A 22,679-nucleotide genomic window follows, 5' to 3' on the forward strand; every position below is an offset into this window, starting at 1 on the left:
CATACCTGTGCCTAAGCACTCAGCTGCCGAATACCTGAATGACTTTCGCCCATTTGCACTGACCCACATTGCTATGAAATGCTTTGAGAAACTGGTCCTGTATCACCTCACTACAGGCCTACCACCTACACTGGTCCCACACCAGTTTGCCTATCGCCCGAACAGGTCAACAGAGGATGCAATTTCCACAGTTCTTCATTCAGCTCTCACCCACCTGGATAAAACCAACACCTACATCAGAATGCTGTTCATTGACTTTAGCTCTGCATTCAATACAGTCCTCCCCACTGCACTCATCACTAAGCTCAGTGACCTGGATATCTCCACCTCCTCTTGCAGATGGATTCTGGACTTTTTCACCAACAGACCTCAATCTGCTAGGTTGGGAACCCAGGTATCCTCAACCCTCATTCTGAACACTGGCGTCCCGCAGGGCTGTGTCCTGAGCCCACTACTCTACTCCCTGTTCACCCACGATTGTGCTCCTCTGTATAACTCCAACATCTTCATCAAGTATGCAGATGACACCACCGTAGTTGGCCAGATTGACAACAACGATGAATCGGCCTACAGGGAAGAGATCCGAAATCTGTCAGCATGGTGTGCCAACAACAACCTGACCCTCAACGCCACAAAGACCAAAGAGCTCATTGTGGACTTTTGGAAATCCAACAGCAGAGACATCTACCAGTTAACATCAACGGAACTGAGGTAGAGCGAGCAAGTTCCTGGGAGTTCACATCTCTGAGCATCTGTCCTGGCAGCAGAACACTTCAGCTCTGGTAAAAAAAGCACAACAACGCCTGTACTTCTTGAAAAGTCTCAAGAAATCTCATCTGTCCCCGGGGATTTTAACAAGTTTCTACCGCTGCAGCATCGAAAGCATCCTGACCAACTCCATCACCATATGGTATGGAGGCTCCACTGTGTGTGAACATAAAGCCCTGCAAAGGGTGGTCAAAACTGCCCAATGCATCACTGGCACCCAACTACCTGCCATTGAACACATTCACCACAGCAGATGTCTGCGCAGAGCTCACAACATTATCAAGGACTCTTCACATCCCAGTCATAAACTGTTTAACCGCCTTCCATCAGGAAGGAGATACAGGAACTTACGCACCAGAACCAGCAGGTTCAGGGACAGCTTTTTTCCATCCATCATCACACTACTGAAGTCTACACTACACCGCTAGATCACCACAAAACAAACACAAAACACTGTATATAACCTCTGTACAATACATGTACATATTACATTGTTTATCTTTTTTACTCCTCATTTATTGGATACATTACATCTGCACTATTTTTTTTATCTATATGTATCTTTATATCATCTTTATATCATTAATGTACATTCTGCCCAACATTTCACATTCATCATTATATATATATATATATATATATATATATATATATATATATATATATATATATATATATATATATACACAGTAGACTGTTTATTCAGCTTGCTAACTCCTTAAATGCCATAATCTTGTAACCTTTCACTCTGCACATTCCTCTTCAATGCCATAGCCTTAGAACCATTTCTGTAATTCTGTAATATTTATTTACTGTATATGCTTTCATATATACCACTTGCTGTAAATATGCTAGATATTTATCTGCACTTTTGCACGACTGCTACTCTTTGCACTTCTTATGCAATGACAATAAAGTTGTATCTATCTATCTATCTATCTATCTATCTATAAAGTGTATCTGTACAACCTGGTGTACACAGTGTGAGACGTTTACATTATTACACCAGCAGGTGGCGCCAGTAAGTTTCATGTCCAATCCACCAAGAGAAGGTCCGGTGTGCTTATTTTCAAGAAAGACTTTTCAAAGACTGATGGAGCAACATGTACATATCAGCTGAGCCATCAGTGAATCAACAGAATCCTGTTCATTCACCTGGTTCACACAACAATCACCAGTTAGTTCAGAATCAGTATCACTTTCATTCAGACTTAAAATGTCCAGCCCATGACTTGCTCCTTTACAGCCTTCAAGTCAAGTCAAGTCAAGTCACCTTTATTGTCACATCACCACAGCACATGTGCCATGGTGTATGAAATTCTTGGGAGCGAGGTCCAGACATTGCATAACCATTTACATACAGTAGTTAAGAAACAGAAATTAAGAACAATTTACATACAGGTAAAAAATGTGCAAAATACAGTATATATATGTATGTATAAGTATAAATATAAATATTATATATATGTAATATGTTAAGGTGCAACAGACTGTACAGATACAGAAATGTCCTGTGGTACAGATAGCTTATTGTCAGATGGATTATTATATTAAATTAAATGTAGTGTGTGTGTATAGTCCAGTGTGTATAAATGCAGTATGAATGCAGTGTGTGTATATAGTCCAGAAGTCCACTCTAATGTCAACTTTAAAAAGCAGGAAAAAGCTCCCAAAGCAGTCAGGAGTTCACAGGTGGGACTTCAAATATGATTCAATGTCTGGATGTGAATGAAGAGGATTCGTTCAAAAAAAACCAAAAAAAAAAAAACGATTAATTCACAAATGTGAATGCTGCTCTTTCTCATGAAGTCATGTGTGGTTTGGTGGGATATAAAGAAAGTTAATCAAATCAACTATCACACATACAGTATGTGGTTTATTATCAACATGTTCCAGGTATAATACAACTAAAGTGCAAATAAATTGAACACTATAGCATTTTAATCAGATGAAATTTGCATCCTCCAAATCTAAAGCCTAAAGCCTGAACCACTCATTATTTAAATTAAGTCACATAGCTCTTTAAAGGTTGGGTGCACGATGTTTGATAAATGCTTCAGAAAACTGAGTCGGGCCGACAAACAAAACAAACGTGTAGCCAATGAGCAGAAAGGGGCGTGTCTTGTCAATGTGTGGCGGAGTGTTCAGTGCGTATGTGTGACATTAGCCAGAAGCAGTTGAAAGATTGACATGGTGGATACCTGCCGTTACCTCTGCCTCGGGTTCTAGGTGTTGAACGTCGTCTTCCACGTGAAACGGAGCTGTGTACAGCGTTTGACAACAACTGTGTACAGCACACAGTACTACAAAAACACATTTGTATTACCATAGTATTACTCATTGAGTTCATTTATTGATAAAAATATCCCCTCGGCCAGCTGCCCCAGCAGGTTCTGCCATAATAGTTGCCTGGGTTGCGTATGCATGTGTGGGGCGGAGCGATCAAAAAAGGGGTGACACTCATTTGGGTTAGGGGCGTGTTTATTTTGGTGATTTCAAATGTCAACATTGGCTTTCAAACATCATGCACCCCACCTTTAATGTAAAATGGATGTATGCTTAGCATTCTGTCAATCAAATGTGGAAAAACATGAATTATGGGTAAGCAAACATTTCTCTCTGCTCAGAGTTGATCCCTGCTTTTGTTTATTTTCCTTTTTGCATCTTTTATAGCATGAATTATTTCTTTATAGTCCACGGTAGTTGTGTCCAGAAATAGGTCTTTGTGCACCCACTGTAGTAGTCGGATGGCTTGGTCTTGGTCGATGAGATCCCATTTGCTGTATTTTTTCACTATGTCTTTAAATCCTCTCTTGTAGTACTCGTTCCTGTCGATCACGGCAAGTCCCGGATCATGTGTCCTGAACTGATGACGAATACCTGCAAGTTAAATAGAACAGTAATCATTTAGATTGGTTCAGCCAAAGGTTTTAAATTTTAAAGGCTCTATTCACTTTTTTATGCTCATTAGAGGTTAGTATGTAATATGTACCAAGATCGTTCCAGATGTTGTCGGAGCATTGAGGATGGGCCATCATTAAGGAGAGCTTCAGAGCTTTCTCTGTATCTCCACTTGAAAAGGTGTTTGTCAGGAACCGTCTGAGGAACATGAAAATGAAACAAGGACATGGATCAGCACTAAGAAAAGAAATGATTGCAGTGATAGAGATAGATGCAGGTGTTGAGACGAGACCTGCAGGCTCTGGATTCTACACGGTTTCCACTGCTCAGAGCACGCTGGTGATCTGTGTACAGCGTGTTCATGCAGAGCTGCTGTTTTCCATCTGGGTCATGTTTCATTTTCTTCATTAAGTAGAAAGCTTCGTTGTTCTTTTGCTCTAAAGATGCAGAAATCTGTGGGTTTGTTTTGAGGAGTTGAAGGACTGCAGTCCATGTGCTTTTTGGTGGAATGTGCTGTGCCACCACTCCTGCTGTGGGCTTCTCCATAGCTAAAAGGCTTCATGGGATTACATACAAGATGAGTAATGTTAGTTTTGTATGAGACTTGACTACAGGAACATATTCATGAAGAAAATCTGATTTGCTTGAAGGGACCCAAAAATTCCCAGAAGTCGAATATGGCATGCAGTATTTTTGTTATGATTTATACATATTAATTTTTGTTCTTTGATCCCATTGGCAGAATATGTGTTTTCTCTTTGATAAAACTGCTGCTGAAGCAGTGACTATGATTTTTTTAACATTAAAACATTTTTACTATAGGAAAGAAATGCCAGTAAGCAGCCTTGACATTGCTAATCTGTCACGCTGTTGTCGATTATATTTACAATATCAGGAACTAAGTTTGAATTAATTTTTATCTATCCACACAGGGTACTCTTGTTCTTGTTCATTCCATTGTCATTTTGAGACGCTACTTGGCAGCTCTGTGTATGACCTCTGAAAACATCCAGAATGTAGCTGTTGTGTTTTCAGCCTTCTCAGGTTGTCCCACACCACCCCATTGCTGTAGAGCCGTAGAGCAGTGGAGCCGCTGCTCCACCACATCCAGAGAAGTCAGCTGAGGTGGCTCGGGCATCTGTTCCGGATGCCTCCAGGACACCTCCCTGGGGAGGTGTTCCGGGCATGTCCAACCGGGGAGAGGCCCTGGGGAAGACCTAGGACACACTGGAGGGACTATGTCTCTCGGCTGGCCTGGGAACGCCTCTGTATTCCCCCGGAAGAGCTGGAGGAAGTGTCTGGGGAGAGGGAAGTCTGGGCATCCCTGCTTAGACTGCTGCCTCCATGACCCGGATAAGTGGTAGAAAATGGATGGATGGATGGATGGCTGGAACTTTGACTGGCATAGTCACTGCTTTGGCAACAGTTTTATTGAGCAGAAAATCTCAATTTGATACATATCTTGCTTAGGGTTTGAAGAACAAAATAGCCAGATTCATGTGCACAACCTTTGGAAAACTAACACAAATACAAAACGCATCTACAAGGTATGATGGCACATGGAAGACAGACTCTAAGCATATACTACCTAGCAACAAAACCTGTACCTGTGTGAAGTTCGCATGCCACATTCAAATTCGGATCATTTTTGTGTTCCCACTTTTATGTTCAAACTAGTGCATAACAAAAATAGGATGACTAAAGCCAACAATTTGAATAAAAAAAAATACCACTTGTGGTTGTCCACTTTTCCGAGTTTGTACTCATTGATAATTTGTTTTGGTGTCTTGTTTTTAGTGTACTTGATGTACTTCTCCAGATCACATTCTCGCACTCCAGAATGGATATTAAATTTATTCAAGCTATTTGTCATGTTAAACATGTTCTGGATCTTCACAGCATCTATATACTTGCTTGGTTTTAAAAGAACCTGTAACAGAAACAATATTAGTATTTTTTATTACAATTCTGTAAAATAATTCCCCAAACAGTGAGTAAACAGTACAGGGTCAGCTGTGGGCCTTGATCAAGAGCCCATCAGTAGCGGCTTGGTAATGTTGGAGCTTGAACCCCCAACTTTCCATTCACTAACCCAGATTCTTATCCACTAAATCACCTCCATGGACAACTGAGCTACAAACCTTTTTTCCAAGGATGTATTAATAATAATGACATGTGGTTTGAAATGCCTGTAGTATGTGGCACAATACAGTGACCCAACTTTTCAGATGGCTGCTAAACCCTTGGGGTTACAGTGGATTAGGTTTTAGCATGTTTGCCTTACACCTAAAGGTCTGGGGGTTTGTTTGGCATCTCTAAAGTGTGTGTGTTTATTGTGTATTTTAATGGGTTGGCACCTTGTCCAAGGTGGCTCCTGCTTTGTGCCACAACCTCATGACCCTGTGTAGTATCATTCATTCATTCATTAATTAGTTCATTCATTTTTTGCTGCTTATCCGAACTACCTCGGGTCACGGGGAGCCTGTGCCCCAGGCGTCATCAGGCATCAAGGCAGGATACACCCTGGACGGAGTGCCAACCCATCGCAGGACACACACACACACTCTCATTCACTCACACACTACGGACAATTTTCCAGAGATGCCAATCAACCTACTATGCATGTCTTTGGACCGGGGGAGGAAACCAAAGTACCCGGAGGAAACCCCTGAGGCACGGGGAGAACATGCAAACTCCACACACACAAGGTGGAGGTGGGAATTGAACCTCCAACCCTGGAGGTGTGAGGCGAACATGCTAACCACTAAGCCAGCGTGCCCTCCTGTATAATATATGTGGTACAGAAAACAGATACAGCCCTGAGATAGTATTCTTTATAATAACCTTTTGTTCTATGTTCATGTTCTAAAAAGTTGCTTTGAGACAATGTCAATTGTAAAAAGCACTATACAAATAAATTTGAATCAAATTGTATTGAATAGATACTAAGCCAGCCAACCAAAGTCTTGCAACTAAACTTGAACATATGGCATATTTTTCCTTACCTCCTCACCAACATTCCTACGGAGCTCTTTAACTTTTTGTAGCACAACATTGCTCGGGTCAGCAGTTGTTGCTTGGATGACAGCATGAAAAAGACAGTTGACAGTTTCTTGTGATCCGTCAGGGCGAACAACATCAATGCGACCACTCTGTGGAACATCTTCAGGATTACTGTAATTTTTCAGTTTGTTCAACTTTGAGTCATTTCTGTGAAATGCAGGGAATTATGAGAATATATTTATTTAACCAAAAAGTAATGGCTGCAACAGCATCAACAAGAATTTCTATATAAGTCCCAAATGCTTTTTTAGGCTCACCCTTGAGAAGTCAGAGGTGTTTTTGTAAAATAGAGTTTGATAGTACCAGCTACTGGGTCAGTTCCTGGGAAAGTCTTCTCTGCAAGACGTCCTCGAGCATCTGCTACAGTTATACAGATTCCTTTTCCTCCCAACAAGCTACTCTTTGTGAGGATATGGGCTTCTAATGCTGTTGCTGGCTGTTGATAATCAGCTATATTATTAGCATAACCTGTGAGCTCACTTAGGTCTTTTTTACTCATAGATCTTTTCTTGCATTCAGTGGCTGATTTCCGACCATGACAATGCTGCTGAGTCACAAAGAAACTTTGGGTTTTGTGGCTCAAATTGCCAAGTACATTTCCAGTAACAGAGTTTAGTCGCTGAGTAAATGTTTTTGTAAAAATTGACGTGGCAAACCCAGAAAAACTCTCCACCATGGTTTGGGAAAGAACTTCTGAAACCAAGTCAATAAGATCATCTTTAAGACGTTCCACATCCAACAGTTTGTCCCTGCCATCATGGTCATATATTTCAAGTAATGGATCCTCCTTAATAGACTTCAGAAATGCAGGAACGAAATTACAGTCAATGGTCTGTTTAGTAGGAATGGAGGAGTACATTTCATAAATGGTAGTGGACATGCTTGCAGCACTCAGAAGTCTCTTGATGCAGGTATAAGGTCGGTGTGCAATAAACTCTGCTGATTTGTCCCATACATTTGACAGATTTTTAATGGTATTTTTTATTTGGTTACAGTTTATTATAAGACCTTTGATGCTAAGTCTTGTAGTCTGATCAACAGAGTCAATAATTTGTTTCTCCAAGTTTTTGCTAATCTTGTAGCCTGTCTTTTTATTTAAGGCTGTCTTTGGGATTCCTGAGCTGATAAAATCTAAAAGCATTCGAACAAATTGTTCATTCTGGTGCAGTGCTGAACAGATAGATTTTTTGAAAATAAGTTGAAATTCTCGTTTGAAAGCTTTAGCATCAATGTTGTTCAAAGCAGTGTTTACTCCGCGAATAGCCAGTTGCTTAACAGCATATACACTTGTTTTTTTTAAGTTCAATTTGGCTACATTCAATGTGATGTTTTTTATGCAAACTGATGATGTTAATGACTTGACTGTTGGGGACATAAATAGCTTTCTTCCTGAATGGTAGGCAATCCATGCAGTATGTTTTAGTGACTTGCTGCCATTGAAGATACTATTTGCTGCATTTGTCACTGAGGAGAGTGATCTTTTGACCACACTAAATCCATGACAGGCCAAAGAATTTTGTATATTGATTGCTTTAGACATCGCCCATGATGCCCAGTCAAAATTGCCATTTATCATTCCCATAATACCACTGATTATGTCAGACACACCTTCTGAGATCAAACCAGGACCAAATGAGGACATGGAACCAGCTGTCAGTTCACATAACAGAACTCCTGCTACAACCTGAGCCACACCAAGAAAACAACAAATCAGGGGATCAAATGAGAATTTGGGCTTTTGTTTCACCTCAAACACAACTGCAAGGCCATAATTACGAAAGAGGCCGAGTTCACTAGAAGACACAAAATCCTCCTTAGTCGATAAGCTGTAAAGTGTCAAGTCCATAGTTTTGAAATCTTCTTTTTCCAATACAAGCAGATTGTATATATTTGTAATATTTTGTTTCCATGAGTTAAATATGTTCATCCTTGCCTGCATTTGTATTTGTAAGTTACAGCTGCCACTGTGGTGTGGTTCAAAATCTTGAATAAAAGACAAAGAACAGAAGCTCAGTGTGTTGGTCATTTCTGATACATAAGCATCAATGGCTTTTTCTGCCTCCTTGAGTAAGGAACATGCCTCAGTTTTGTAGTCCTCTTTGGCCAAGTTAATGGTAATGTAGGCCTGATTATACAGTGCAACAGCTCTGTAGTAGTTGTCTGAGTCAGAGGCTTTTTTCCAGTAAGTTTTTGCTCCATAGTCACATTTATTTTTGTTTTGAAGATGCAAGGCAGTTCTTCCTAAAGCCTGCTGAATGTGGTCATAAAAGTTTTCACTGTGACCTTGTAAAAGTTTGTTACTTGTGTCCTGCAAGTTCTGGATTAGGTCTTCTTTCAGGTGTGTGAGGTCACTGTGTATGTTAATCTGGTCTGTATGAAGTATCAGCCATATACCCCATGATTCCTTCAAAGCATTCAGTGCTGGGTGATAGTCCATCTTACTGTGAAAAGATTCAAAGTAATGATGGGCATCTTTAATTTTCACTTCAAAGAGGTCTATCTTTTCTATTGTACTATAATGCTTGTCAAAGTCACTAAGGAACTGACAAAATGTAGAGAACAGCTCTTCCTTCATTTCAATTTCAGCTAGTTTTTCCTTCTCCATGTCTTTTATTCGATTAACTTCATATTCTTCTCTCAGTTCCCTCATGACTTCAATAGAATGGCCTCGGTAGGCCATGGCCAGACGATCATGGTTCAGTATTACCTGGACCATCCCTGGGGTGCCTTTTCTACCTGTTCGTCCAAAGACTTGTTTCTCGACTCTTCGGTTATTGGGGAAGTAGGTGAGTAGCACAAAGAGACCACCGCAGCGGTTAACCTCTTCTGTGACCTTAATGTCTGTCCCACGTCCTCCAAGGTTAGTGGTAATAATGATCCGTCCCTTGTCGAACTCCTGGTTCTCAATGTTGTGGCACTCGCTCATCGTGTACATGGTAACTGAATATTTAGTTTCTGCTGCAATTTTGTCATTGAGCGCATTTGCTGTGTTGACGTCCTCACACACGACTAACACCACCTGTCCTCGTTTAGAGACATTTGAGACTGTGGCACAAATAGTTTGGATCCACTGGTCGGTACCTCCCCTCACTTGTACTGCAGGCAGCTCAGTAACCTTCTGACGTTGATGAGGTGGTATGACATAGCTGTCCGTTTTGTAATGTCTTGCTAGGAAACCCTTGTCTGCATCTCCACCTAGTGTTCCAGAAACACCAAATATCCCTTTCCCCATGAGATATCTTTTAAAGAAATTTGAATTTGACATGTAGTTTGTCACATTTGATAATGGTGATAAAGTTAGTTGATGCTTCATCTCCAGAAATTGTTGTAGTCCATCACCCCATCGTTTTCTTTTCTCCAGCATTCCACTAGCCTGAAAATCCACTGGGATTATTGCATGGTACATGTGTTGGTCATCTTCATCAACATCTAATCCCTGAGCTTTTAAAGATCTCTCAATCATGTACTCTCTGCCTTTGGTCATCTGAATGGCCTTCAGTGCATTCTCAACAAACAGTGGCAGCTGATTTTCCAGGTATTTCTCTAAGAAAGAAGGGATTACAAGTGATTCTTTATCTTCTTCTGAACTACTTTGTCGAGAGTATTTAATTTTGGATTTCAACTGGCTAACAGTGGCTTCAATGAGCAAATTTTCAGACAGGATCTCACAAGCTTTTCCATTCTCAAGTAGCAGCATGTTGATGTTTTGGTCAGTTTTTAACTTTTTCTCTCCAAACTGAGTCACTTTTCTTGTTTCCGGCTGATAAATATAACAGTTAAATGCCACCTTGTCCTCCATCCCCATCTCAAGAACATTGAGCAGATCATACTGTTGCTCTATTCCTGTTTTGGCCATGATGGTCTTCCATGCCTCATTTTCAATGTCTCCATGTTCCTTTTCTCCTTCTTCATTAAAAGAGTCCTTCAAATTTTCAAAATCTTCCTCTGAGTAAAAGCCTAATTCAATGCCTGGCAACAGAATTTCCAGTGGTGAAAATTTATCATTTTTATCTGAACCAATCATTGCTATCAGGGCAGCTGTGTGAAAACTCTGGACTCTTGTTGTCCACATGGTCTCTCCAGTTTCTTCTACCTCAATTGGTCGACATGCAGATATTATGGCCCAGATGCTTGCTAGGATTTGTTCCAAATGTTGGAGTCCACTGGACTCAAGGGACAGAAATGTTATTTGAACTCCATTATCCAAGGTCATGTAGTCAACCTCATCCACAAGGACCATCTCAAACCTCCTGTCTCCTCGAGTTGTTTTCTTCTCAAACTCTTGTTTCAGTATATCTGCTGCAATAGTTCCAACAGTACTATACACTACATCTAGTTTGTATGCTTCCTGAGTAAGTTCTTCTTGTTCTTCAGATGAGACATCATTCAGCACTGGAGGAACAGCAGATGACATTATGTCGAACATCTTGTAAAGTTTGCTCCATTCCTCTAAATCACGACGAGCAAGGACCGGAGAGCTGGTCACAATGTCCACCTTCACACCACGCATGGCATGGATCACAGCAAGCATGGCTAATATACAAGATTTCCCTTCACCTGTCCCAATTTCAAGAAGACAACCTGTGTTGGTTTTTGATTTTGGAAGCAGGAAAACCACCAGGGCTGCAAGTTGAGTTAATCTGGGAAGATATCCATCAATGACTTTTTCCTCTTTACCCTTTTGAATAGTGACAGCAGAGCACATTTTTACTGCGAGTGACATTTGCACTAGTACACTTTTGAGAACTTGTCTGTCTGGGTTGGTAAAATCCAGTTCTTTAACCATTTTCTTTACACTCTGAATGTCATTTTTATGGAGATGAGTTCTTTTGTATTTTGGAAGGTCTGTTTCCAGATATACCAGAACATCCTCTAGTATTGTCAAGACATTCTCAGGGTAGTTTGAGTTGCGCATTTCACTAATAATAGTATCAGCATTTTTGTGTCTCTCTGTGTCAACATACCCTTTCAGCCATCTGAGGGGATCAGATTTATCTAAAGCATTGAGGACATTCCCATACTCCAACTTGTAGGTCTGTGCAATGTGAAGTATTGCCTGCACTTGGTCTTTGTCATTCCTGACAACATAACGCATGAAATCTGTTATTTCTGCCAGTTTCCATGTGTTGTTGAATGCAATCTGACACAGAATTTCTTTACTCTGTGTAGAAAGTTGCATATCAGTTTGAAGAACGTTCTGTAAAAGATTAAACGCGAGTGATGGATGATCGTCTTGCAACAGTTCGAGCACATCCAAGAGGAAATCCCGATCATGTTTATGTGTGTGGTCGTTTTCATCCTCCTCAAAAACTAACTGCAGTAATGTCTCAAGCACTGTCAGCCTATCATGTAGAGGCAAAGTCTCATAACCAACTGCTGTGTCGAAAGAAAACAGGCAGCTACTGGACAGGTCGTGTTTCTTACAGTACTCCACCATTAACTCATTTTGTAGGGTTTTCATCCTGTCTTCTAATGTCTCCTCTGAGTCTTCCTCATCAGTTATTTGATATTCACACAGGAGCTCTGAGAATGTCTTCTTTATTTTTGGAACCTGTATTAAAATAATATATTATGTAACAGACCTCAGCATAACATTTAAAACATTATATATTTAACTTGGAACAATACTTATTAAATCTGTTACCTCATCTATTTCAATTTCAGCCTCCAAAGGCTGTTGCATTACGTGCGTTTGGTGATGGAGCTCATGGCCTCTCAGCCGTTGATTTAGTGCTTCTGCTTTCTGCTTCAGCGTCTCTTTTGCCTGTGAAAGCTTCTTCTCAGCGAGCTCACTTTCCCTTTTAATTTGTTCCTCAATTCTTCTTTCCCGTTCAAGCTGAGCCTGTTGCCGCTGCTCTTCATCTCGTCTTCGTTTTTGCTCTTCCTCTCGCGCATCATCTTTGATTTTCTCTGTATATGATAAAAAAAATTATACTCATATTACTTTGTACATTAATTGTAGTATACGTATTACAGGAGTATGTCATGTTTATATACAGTATTTTTTTTTTTTAAACATACAGAAATACATAAGTACACAAAGTAAATAAATAGGCACCCAATTAGCTGTGACATAAGAATTGATATAATTTGATTAAAAAAAATATAAATGAATATGTAAAATACCATAATTTGGGCACGTTGATTTCTTGTCTTCGTAATTTACATTGCAGTCCAGATGTATGTACCAGTGGTCTCCACTCTCTCGAATTGTGAAACAGGGGTCATCTCTTGGATTGAATAAGTACCACAAATCTGGATCTGTTTGGCACTCTGTCTCTGAGCACTGCCCGTACTTCACTTTCAAGTAGATGGCTTTGCCCCATTTAATTAAATCTCTCTGGTATTGCTGTGTTTTTTTGTGAGGTTGAATATCAAGCTAAATACAGAAATATGTAGTCAATTTTATCTTTACAATACTAATGACATTAAAGTGAGAAATAATCTTTTTCAGTATTGTTTAATTGTATCACATAATTGCTTAATTTTATATGATGGAACTTAAATGTGCTTCATCAGCCTCCAACTCAACTCCAAGTTGTTAAATATTACAAAATTCATCAATAACATGGTGCATGTATGCATTATTACACCACAGCACTTGGATTCTGGGTTATGAGTGATCAGAGGGTGCTCATTAGAGTCATTTTCTCTAACAGAAACTCTGACAATAAAACAGGTTTATATTGATTAACTTGTTCTAATATGCTCTTCTTCCTATAGTAACAGGTGTGACTCTGGTGCCGCTGCCCACATGCAGCCAGCTGCTGTTTGGGTGTTGAGAGGACAGAACCACATCAGCAACCTTTGTGTTGCAGACAGCAAATTAGCACATGGCTGTAAGGTGGAGCAACAGAAGAATGCAACAAGGATGACTGGTCCCACATACTCACTCCTTCCTCTCTAGAGAGACCTAAACGTCTTACCATGTGATTTTGCCTGCAGAACCTACTACAAGATGCTCAAGAGCAAAATCCTAGAGCGATCTCCGATAAAAGCTGCAGCAGAGTTTCATGACTGGATTCTCCAGCCCAGAGCCACTGCTGATCAGGCCCAGATGAAACTACAGGAGCCTCCTAAACTCCTTAACCGTCCTAAATTCCAGGAGCACAGTGCACAGTGACCCTGGCACAACCAGCAATCTTGATCTGAGAAGCCAAGAAGATGGGAATGCTCTCAGTCTCAAGCCAAACCAAGCTGTAGAATGGCTGCTCGTCGTGTAAATGATCACAGATCTCCTAGTTCCTCTGCACCTGGGGTGAGACTAGCCAGGCTTCTATATGGTCCCTGCCACCAGGGCATGCAATTGATAAAAACCACCAGCCACCTAAGTGGGAAGGGTCTACATGGTCCAAAATAAAGGGAATGCCAGAGCCACAATTAACAGTAAGATACCCTAACCCAGTTTCTTCTGTGTTCCAACAGTTCAACCAGGAGGACAGCATTGAGCATGAACAAAAGAAGTATGGCAGACTGGCACAGTGCTGTGTCTGCATACCGGGACCCCAATTAGTCAGACCACCTATACAACCTTGGGGAAGTACTTAAGAGCTCCGGAAGGTTAACTCATGTAAGTATCATCTGGGGCTGACTTAAGCACAGTATCAGGGGGTACTGCATTGGCCTGAGCTTGTTAAAAAGTCTAGGAGAACAAAGTAAAGGAAGAAGGGTACCCCATCACACCACCAATAAACTGGTATGTGCCATCATGTCCCAGATATCTGAATGGGTGAAAGGGAGGCAAAAGCTGAACCCCGCTCATAGGGAATTGTGTGGCAGTCGAGAGAGAAGCCCTTGTAACAAAGTGGGCTATTGAAGCACTCTGTAGTAGCACTCTGCCACCTTGCAGGCCTGCACTTCACTCTAGTCACTGACTATGCAGTGGATGGCCAGAGCCAAGGACACCAACTGTAGCGTAACTTGATTGTTTCTGTCATTTCTGCCTGGGTGCTAAAAAGAGTGTGTCACTTCAGCACCTCAAATGTTGTCGATAGCTGATGAGCATTTAGATGTGTGACAAGTTGGCTGAAGTTCAGGGGAAAAAATGACAGCCAATCAGGGTGGCAGCTACAGCTCTGAAGACAGAGAAAGAGCTTTGTGGGGTATGGTGCTCCCAGGGAGGTGCTCCCTGAAACCCTTACACTCCGAAAGTCTCCTGGGTCTCGCCTTGTCACTGCTCCTCATTGCTGAGATCTGTACCCCTGCACCAAGCTAAGTTTCACCTTTCTTCAAATTCACTAAGATTTATCCTGCGTTTCTTAAATAAATTGCACCTGTTTTATACCAAGTACCCTGTCTCCAGTGTGTCTCTGTTGCTAAAACTAAAAAAATACTGTTTTCTGCCTGAGTTATGTCACATTTTTAATGTTTTTATCTGATACACATTTTATCCCAAATGGAAACAAATGATGAATTTTTTCCTTAACCAAAAAAGTAATCATTGTTAAAGTGCTGTGGTATTAGATGAATTAAATATATAAATATATAATTCTATATAATTATAATGTATAATGTAGTTATATATTAAATATATAATGTGCTGTTACAGAAAAGTGCACAGTCTGTATTAAAAGTATCACATTTCAGGTTATCTAAAAGTATTTATCTGAAGGATGTAGTGGTTGTGTAAACATTACTGTAGTGTATCTGTCAGAAAACAGCCATGGTGTCTGGGTCTCGATGCAGACGGTCCATTTGTAGGGTGTACAATTGTTAACAGTTATTTCTCCTCCCAGGAGGCCCATTCTGAAATGGAAGATTTTATAAAATAATGTGCTACTATTTAAAAAATAATTTATTAGGAGGTGTTATGAGTAATGTAATAATATAATAATGTAATAAATATTATCATATAATCATAATGTAATAAATCTAAAGATTTTTTAAAAAAATATATAGACTTAAGAATAATAATAAAACAACTACAATAATTCATTCATTCATTCATTTTCCACCGCTTATCCGAACTACCTCGGGTCACGGGGAGCCTGTGCCTATCTCAGGCGTCATCGGGCATCAAGGCAGGGTACACCCTGGATGGAGTGCCAACCCATCGCAGGGCACACACACACACTCTCATTCACACACTACAGACAATTTTCCAGGGATGCCAATCAACCTACCATGCATCTCTTTGGACCGGGGGAGGAAAGCCCTGAGGCATGGGGAGAACATGCAAACTCCACACACACAAGGTGGAGGCGGGAATCGAACCCCCAACCCTGGAGGTGTGAGGCGAATGTGCTAACCACTAAGCCACCGTGATTCATTGGACCATTACAGGTAGTTACATTTAAATTTGCCTCATCTGACAACCTTACCAAAAGTAATGTACAAAAGTGCTTTCAAGTTTCTATTAATGAATACATCCATCACAGACTAAGAATACCATCAGTTTAACTCTATTTCCTTGGAAAATACAGCAAGAAAACATTTCAAATCCTTTTGATAGTTTTTGTAATGCTTCATGACACACACAGGTGTGTACTACACACAGTTGCTTTTACTAGTCTATATTTGGAGCTCAGATATTTGCTTACATTACATTTACATAGGAGTGGCACACAAACAGAAATCAGCTGTAGTGCTTAGTTGTTAAGACTAAATGAAATGATATAGACAAAAGCAGGGCAGGGTCAGAATGTGGAGCGTGAATAGAACAGTGAACATATATTATAGGCCTTGAGACAGAAGAAAATTATTTGTCATACTTTTAGATATTCTCCATAAAATCACAATTTAAGTTTGCAGAAATATAGGCAGCAGATTATAAGTAGAAGATGACTTTAGACTTTAGCTAGACACTGAGCACAAGTAAATATCTTGCTTAATGTCAGCATGCTAATCATGGTAATAAACAGAGCTAAGCCATTTAAAGTTTAAAATTAAATTTACACCACTGAAATTTAAGTAGTTTGGACAAATTACAGTTGTTAAATCTGCTATTATTTCTAAGTGACAACATCCTAATTTGACAGAAACCTCAGCTTGTAGTAAACTCTAACAGCTTTACCAGTTTAACAGAACCCTTCTGTGTAATATAATGTGGAGGTTATAAAATATGTGTTTAATAATTTACTGTACAGTTCATAAAACTCACCTGGTGTCTGTTCATAGCCGATGCCGGTGTGTGAAGCAGATTAGGCAAGAAAAACAGGTTAGGCAAGAATATTTTTTTTTTCCTTAAGGTGGAGTGGAAATATGATGCACAGTAGGTGTAGTTACACACTACGCACACATATTTAAGAGACTCCAGAGGTTTATTTCTTATTTGTACTGTACAGTACAGACTGTTTTGAAGAGCTAAAAGAACTTAAACCAATAGTAATAATAAGTAATAAAATAGAGCTCTGTAAATCTGTACATACAGTGTTGTTCTTTCAGCTGCTTCCTGTTCAGGTCACCAGAGAAGATCATCCAGTCCACATATTTGATGTTGCACATGTTTACAAATGCCCTTCCTGATGCATATCTCCCTCCTGGGACTGGCATTAAGAGTTAACTCTTGCCTGCCCTGGACTTGAACATGTGCTGTGGCAATGAAAGTACCAGATCCTGCATGTGGAGCACCAGGGGACCAAATTTGAGAAACTAAACTAAATAACCTAAATTTAAATAAATAAAATAAGAATAATTAAACCTGCTTGGCTAAAAAATGTGTATTTTCTGCTTGTGTCTCCAAAACAGCAATGACAATGAGACATGACCTCTGTGAAGGTGTGCTACAGTATGGTATCTGGCACCAAGGCATTAGCAGCAGATCCTTTAAGTGTCAGTGAGATTTAGATGTTCATGACTCATTGAATCACTTTGGTAGGTACTTATCACTGCACACTGGAACACCTCACAACACCTGACATTTTGGAGATGCCCTGACCCAGTCATCTACTGTAGGTGTGTCAACTGTGAGCAAATACGTGTTAGAGAACATACATAAACATACACTATCATGAAGACCGAGCAGCAATTAAAGCAAGTCTGGATCAAAGTTCTGGAAAAATATCAGTTAGGGTTTGAATATTAAAAAAATGCTTGATGAGGCATTCATTTTAGCCTGTGTAAAAAAAATGTGTATTATGGGATTTACTGTAGTGTCATATATCAAGCATCAAGAACAAGGCTGTGTTCAAAGTGTTGAAGCTCTCAAGCTGAGACCCACAACATTTTATATTTCATAAGTCTTATATTATACATTTATATATTATACATTATACATTTTATAAGTCTTATATTAACACTTACATGTAAGTCTCTATCATTGAATGCATTAACTCTGGTTCACTAGGTTACATACTTAAGATACCATGAGTCTAAAACATCAAAGGTTTTTTTTTATAATTTTTTTTTTTATACACATATATGCAACAAACAGGGAAGGAAGTGCTAGTTGAAGTGTTTCATGAATAAGTACAGTAGGTCTTCAACCGCTGTTTGAAAATAGCCAGTGACTCAGCTGTCCAGACCCCTAGGGGAAGTTCATTCCACCACCTCGGTGCCAGAACAGAAAAAAAATTTGTAGTAGACATAACTCTTACCCTGAGAGGGCTTACTCAATTAAACTGAAGGTGAACCAGGTGCTCCACACAGATGTGACTGATGTTAATTTTCATGTATGTATATTTACAATGTAAATATATGCATTTCACTAAAAATCCTTCCTATTTGTTTTATTTTTTTTAATATGTTTTATGTCATGTTTAAATTAATTAGTTCTATTTTTGGCGGAAGTGTTTTCTTTTGCGATTAAGCTGTGTTATGTCATGACGTCATTCGGGAAGCGCGCGCTGCTCCTCAGTTTACTTTGTGCATACTGAGGAGAGGTAAGTAAGCTGTTAGCGGTGCTCTCCCGGGATTACTTGCAAAATTGAGTTTTACACATTTGAATTTCACTCATAACATGTTCAAATATTATTGTTGTTATTAATGTAATATGTGATATGTAAGGTGATTTGTGGATGGATGGGGAGGATTAAGCGTCTTATTCAATAAGTACAGCGAGCAAATAAGCATGTGCATTGGCTAGGCTTAGTGATGCTAGTGAGTTAATGGCTGCAATTTGACTTGTGCAGGTGGTAAAGCTGACCAAGCAGCCACGGTTATTTTGTTTCTTTCTGTATTCCATCCAGGTACAGTAACTTCTAATGTTTTATAATTTGTTTAATTAAATTTGTATTTCTGTTTTATCAGTTTACTTTGTGCATACTGAGGAGAGGTGGTAAAGCTGACCAATCAGCCACGGTTATTTTGTTTCTTTCTGTATTCCATCCAGAATTGTTGAGTGTTGGTGACAATAAACTCTCCAGTACTGCTGCAGCAAAGTTGTAAAGACTAGTCATTCCACAACACAATGCAGAGAACGCGAGCACCGGTCAGAACCGAACGTGACCGGTTACACAGACTCTCCACTGGTGTCCCACAGGGCTCAGTACTTGGTCCTCTTCTTTTCTCTCTGTATACTCACTCTCTTTGTGAAGTTATTTCCTCACATGGGTTCTCTTACCACTGCTATTATGATGATACACAACTTATCTTCTCTTTCCCACCCTCAGATGCCACAGCTTCTGATCGGATCTCTGCATTTCTGGCAGAAATATAATCATGGATGACTGCTCATCAGTTAAAGCTCAATCCTAGCAAAATTGAACTGCTTTTCATCCCAGGTGATTCATCCCCAGGTCATGATCTTGCTATATCCCTGCACAACGATCTGATCTCTCCTTCAGCCACAGCTTGCAAACTTGGGGTAACCATGGACAATCAACAGTCCTTTTCCTCTCATGTTGCTAATGTGACTCACTCATGTCACTTTTTTCACACTCATCAATCCTCACACTGCACCTCACACCCTCCGATCTACCAGCACTTCTCAACTGGTTCCACCATCTCTCAGGGTAAGAGGCAAGTATACTACAAGACTCATTTCTGTTCTGGCACCAAGGTAGTGGAATGAACTTCCCCTAGAGGTCCGGACAGCTGAGTCACTGGCTATTTTCAAACGGCGGTTGAAGACCTACTTATTCAGGAAACACTTCAACTAGCACTTCTTTCCTTATCTTTTGCATTTAAAAAAAAAAAAAAAAAACTCTGGCACGTTTTCATTGTAACTTTGAACAATGTTTTAAACTCATGGTATCTTAAGTATGTAACCTAGTGAGCCAGCATTAATGTATCCAATGATAGAGATTTAAGCACTTATGTACGTCGCTCTGGGTAAGGGCGTCTGGCAAATGCTGTAAATGTAAATGTAAATGTGGTGGAACCAGTCGAGCAGTGCTGGTAGCTCTGAGGGTGCGAGTGCAGCGTGAGGAGTGATGAGGGCTTTGAGGTAAGAGTGAGCTGGTCCGTTTTTGGCTTTGTAGGCAAGCATCGTGACCTAATGGTTAGAGAGTCTGATTCCTAAACCTAAGGTTGGCCCTTGAGCAAGGCACCGAACCCCCCAACTGCTCCCCGGGCACCGCAGCATAAATGGCTGCCCACTGCTCCGGGTATGTGTTCACGGTGTGTGTGTGTGTGTTCACTGCTGTGTGTGCACTTTGGATGGGTTAAATGCAGAGAACAAATTCTGAGTATGGGTCACCATACTTAGCCGTATGTCACTTCACTTTTATTTTCACTTTCATCAGTGTTTAAATCTGATGCATGCAGCTACCGGAAGCCAGTGGAGGGATTGCATGCGAGAACTTAGGCAGGTTGAAAACAAGCCATGCAGCTGCATTTTGGATCATTTGCAGAGGACGGATTGCGTTCATACAGTATGTAGACCTGCCAGCGGTGCATTGCAGTAATCCAGTCTTGAAATGACAAGAGACTGAACAAGTACCTGAGCAGCCTGTGTGGACAAAAATGGCTAAATCCTTCTAATGTTGTACAGAAGAAACCGACATGAGTGAGTCACATTAGCAACATGAGAGGAAAAGGACAGTTGATTGTCCATCGTTACCCCAAGGTTGCGAGCTGTGGCTGAAAGGGGAGATCAGATCGTTATGCAGGGATATAGCAAGGTCATGACCTGGGGATGAATCACCTGGGATGAACAGCAGTTCAGTTTTGCTAGGATTGAGCATATAATGAAGGGTTCACATAATGAACTCTACTCCATATAATGGAGTAGAGTTGTACCAGTACCAGCCGATGGAATAAAATGTACCACTTGTGGTAGTTAAGGTGTGCTAGTTGTACCAGTACCAGCCGATGGAATAAAATGTACCACTTGTGGTAGTTAAGCTGACTGACACAAGCTTCCTAGGTAGAACCTGTCTGGAGGAAATCTGTAATGGAGTAAAATACATCTTACATGTTATTTTTGTTGGGGGGGCATGGTGGCTTAGTGTTTCACGCCTCACACCTCCAGGGTTGGGGGTTCGATTCCCACCACCGCCTTGTGTGTGTGGAGTTTGCATGTTCTCCCCGTGCCTCGGGGGTTTCCTCCGGGTACACCAGCTTCCTCCCCCGGTCCAAAGACATGCATGGAAGGTTGATTGGCTTCCCTGGAAAATTGTCCGTAGTGTGTGAGTGTGTGAGTGTATGAGAGTGTGTGTGTGTCCTGCGATGGGTTGGCACTCCGTCCAGGGTGTATCCTGCCTTGATGCCCGATGACGCCGGAGATTTAGATCCTTGCCATCCTTCACTGGACAGTTTAGTATAGCAGGCTGTTCAAACTATCAAGGAAGGGATGAGAAAGACCAAAGGTGGGACAAGAAGAAGAAAGAAACACAAGGTAAGGTACTTAATTGTCAGTAAACTCTCAAACAGCAAGAAGGACATCTAATCATAAACTGAAAGTAAGTTAAGAAGTTAAAAAGAGAAGGATTAAGAAAAGAGATATACTCCTTTAGTATACTAATGTTACCCCTTACAGTATACTAACGTTACCCCTACATTATACTAACCATACCCCTACAGTATACTAATGTTACCCCTACACTATACTAAAGTTACCCCTACAGTATATTAATCTTACCCCTACACTATACTAATGTTACCTCCTACAGTATACTAATGTTACCCCTACAGTATATTAATGTTACCCTTACAGTATACTAATGTTACCCCCTACAGTATACTAAAGTTACCCCTACAGTATACTAATATTACCCCTACAGTATATTAATGTTACCCTTACAGTATATCAATGATACACATACAATATATTAATGTTACCCCTACAGTATACTAATGTTACCCCTACAGTATACTAATGTTACCCCCTACAGTATACTAATGTTACCCTTACAGTATACTAATGTACCCCCTACAGTATACTAATGTTACCCCCTACAGTATACTAATGTTACCCCTAGTTTAGTTTAGTTTAGTTTAGTTTATTAATTTATAAAGCACATTTAAAAACAACAGCCGTTGCAGCCAAAGTGCTGTACATCAAGTAAAAACAAACAAGAACAGTGCAAAAGTAAAAACACAATCCAAAACAAACCAAAAGAAAACACATAAAATTCTGCACTTTCAAACAGAGTTAAAACTTACAGAATAAAAGTAGGTTTTTAAAGCAGATTTAAACAATGAGACAGTGGTAGCAGATTTTAAATGAAGAGGGAGATTGTTCCACAACCTTGGAGCTGCTGTAGCAAAAGCCCAGAGAGAAGGAATTGATTAGAAGACCGAAGAGATCTAGGGGTAGGGTACGGAGTGAGGAGGTCACAAATATACTGGGGAGCACCATGTAAAGCTTTAAAAACATAAAGTAAAATCTTAAAATCAATACAGAACTTAACCGGGAGAAAGTGTAATGAGGCAACTACTGGGGTAATGTGCTCACATTTTCTGGTGCCAGTCAGTAATCTCGCTGCCGCATTTTGTACCAGTTGTAATCGGTCGAGAGATGATTTAGGCAAGCCAAAATAAAGAGAGTTGCAGTAATCCAATCTCGAAGTTATAAAAGCATGAATTATAGTTTGAAGGTCCTTCATAGAAAGCATCTTCTTGATTTT

The 22,679-nt window shown here is 40.2% G+C and overlaps 1 protein-coding gene across 2 annotated transcripts; it reads right to left on the reverse strand.

Annotated features, from left to right (window-relative positions):
* Nucleotides 1-2,027: 2,027 nt before the first annotated feature.
* LOC132849154 (uncharacterized) lies at nt 2,028-17,146 on the reverse strand. 2 transcript variants are annotated; one of them, XM_060875385.1, is made up of 10 exons: nt 17,100-17,146; nt 15,369-15,477; nt 12,859-13,111; nt 12,377-12,642; nt 6,990-12,283; nt 6,675-6,879; nt 5,400-5,599; nt 3,962-4,225; nt 3,761-3,867; nt 2,028-3,648 (listed from the first exon to the last, which is right to left on the reverse strand). In XM_060875385.1, the coding sequence occupies exons 2-10, from the start codon at nt 15,474-15,476 to the stop codon at nt 3,392-3,394; spliced, it is 6,954 nt and encodes a 2,317-aa protein (XP_060731368.1). In that variant the 5' UTR covers nt 15,477; nt 17,100-17,146; the 3' UTR covers nt 2,028-3,391. The 2 variants fall into 2 exon arrangements, with proteins under 2 accessions (XP_060731368.1, XP_060731367.1); XM_060875384.1 differs by having other exon boundaries at nt 16,832-17,141.
* Nucleotides 17,147-22,679: the final 5,533 nt, after the last annotated feature.

The sequence above is a fragment of the Tachysurus vachellii genome, chromosome 7 (assembly GCF_030014155.1).
Source record: "Tachysurus vachellii isolate PV-2020 chromosome 7, HZAU_Pvac_v1, whole genome shotgun sequence".
In the NCBI taxonomy this organism is placed as follows: Eukaryota; Metazoa; Chordata; class Actinopteri; order Siluriformes; family Bagridae; genus Tachysurus; species Tachysurus vachellii.

Excerpts from the sequence above, each read along its gene's own strand:
- LOC132849154 (XM_060875385.1), bottom strand. The coding sequence starts at position 15,476 with ATGGGCCTCCTGGGAGGAGAAATAACTGTTAACAATTGTACACCCTAC. Across the intron at positions 5,600-6,674 it reads GTAGGAATGTTGGTGAGGAG|GTTCTTTTAAAACCAAGCAA; the intron begins GTAAGGAAAAAT and ends TTTCTGTTACAG. Across the intron at positions 4,226-5,399 it reads AAAGTGGACAACCACAAGTG|CCTTTTAGCTATGGAGAAGC; the intron begins GTATTTTTTTTT and ends AATCCCATGAAG.